Raw genomic sequence first — 1,055 nt, 5'->3', positions numbered from 1 at the left:
TACGGCGTTACTGATATTCCAATTTATAATGACCTTTAAGAAAACAAACTAACGGCAACAAATGTAACATTAATTGACTTCAAAAGATTCATTTTAATTAATTAAAATCCTTTTCTTTAATCATAATGTATATCATGCAAAAATGTATGAGATCTTTCAGCCCAAAGAACTTGCTTCAATTACCTAAGCTTGTTTACAAAATTATGACTGGCAATAATATCAGCTGCTTATTGCCAAAGAGGATTGTTGTGGCCTGTTGTTTCAGAAGCATGACAAACAATCTCATGACCAGCTGTCTGACACAGTCAAACACACCATCATGCTGTCCATTACAGCTTATGACAGGAAACAGACAAGCACCGGGTTTTTTTGCTGAATAACAACAGAACAGGTTTCAAGTTCACTTTTTCCTACTGTCAGTCACATTTCAACTTGCCGACATAGTGGAATTTATTAATCACATGACATGATTAAGCAAAAGGATTGTAGGTTAAACTATAACAACTGCTTGTCCTCCTTTTTGCAACTTCCTGGATGTACAGCTTTGTGTAACCTCTGCGGTCTAAAAGAGCACAGACATTTACGTGCCACTTAACTGATTTACTATACTACCATGCTCAAATTAGAGATCGTCTGAGAAAAAGAATAAACTGGCCAACCAGTGATGTTTGGTAAATGATTAGGCGCCATTTACTGCAATTCAGTGTGCAAGATTAATGTGGATTACAAACCACGGTCACCCTACACAGGAAATGACATTTACAACCAGTACTCACATCAAGGTAGTTCTTCAGGGTTTCTGGAGTAGGACCATTACTTGCTGGGAAGCCCAGGTTGTATTTCAAGGATGCAGAACTGGCCACAAGCTCCTCTACAGCTCTGCCGGAGTCACTCAGTGTCCGTCTGATGGAGCGAAACTTCTGTAGAGGAATCCTGGAGAGAACAACAGACACAGAAACATCAACAAAGTGTGCACAGTTCAGTTATCTTGCAGGCATAACCAAACCACCTGCAGCAACCTACAAACATTCTCATTCTAAAAGTGAGTCAAAGTT

At 39.1% G+C, this 1,055-nt stretch overlaps 1 protein-coding gene across 1 annotated transcript in view; it reads right to left on the bottom strand.

The window, feature by feature from the left end:
* Positions 1-1,055, bottom strand: part of LOC107576314 (cathepsin D-like) — a 6,658-nt gene that overhangs the window by 4,585 nt on the left and 1,018 nt on the right. The window contains exon 2 of the mRNA XM_016262513.1: positions 746-933. Coding sequence (XP_016117999.1) covers positions 746-933 — 188 coding nt within the window. The remainder of the gene's footprint in view (positions 1-745; positions 934-1,055) is intronic.

This window comes from Sinocyclocheilus grahami, unplaced genomic scaffold (assembly GCF_001515645.1).
Source record: "Sinocyclocheilus grahami isolate Dianchi unplaced genomic scaffold, SAMN03320097.WGS_v1.1 scaffold3488.1, whole genome shotgun sequence".
NCBI classification, from domain to species: domain Eukaryota; kingdom Metazoa; phylum Chordata; class Actinopteri; order Cypriniformes; family Cyprinidae; genus Sinocyclocheilus; species Sinocyclocheilus grahami.
Note: the sequence above shows the minus strand (reverse complement) of the source record. Positions and strands in the feature narration are given on the sequence as shown.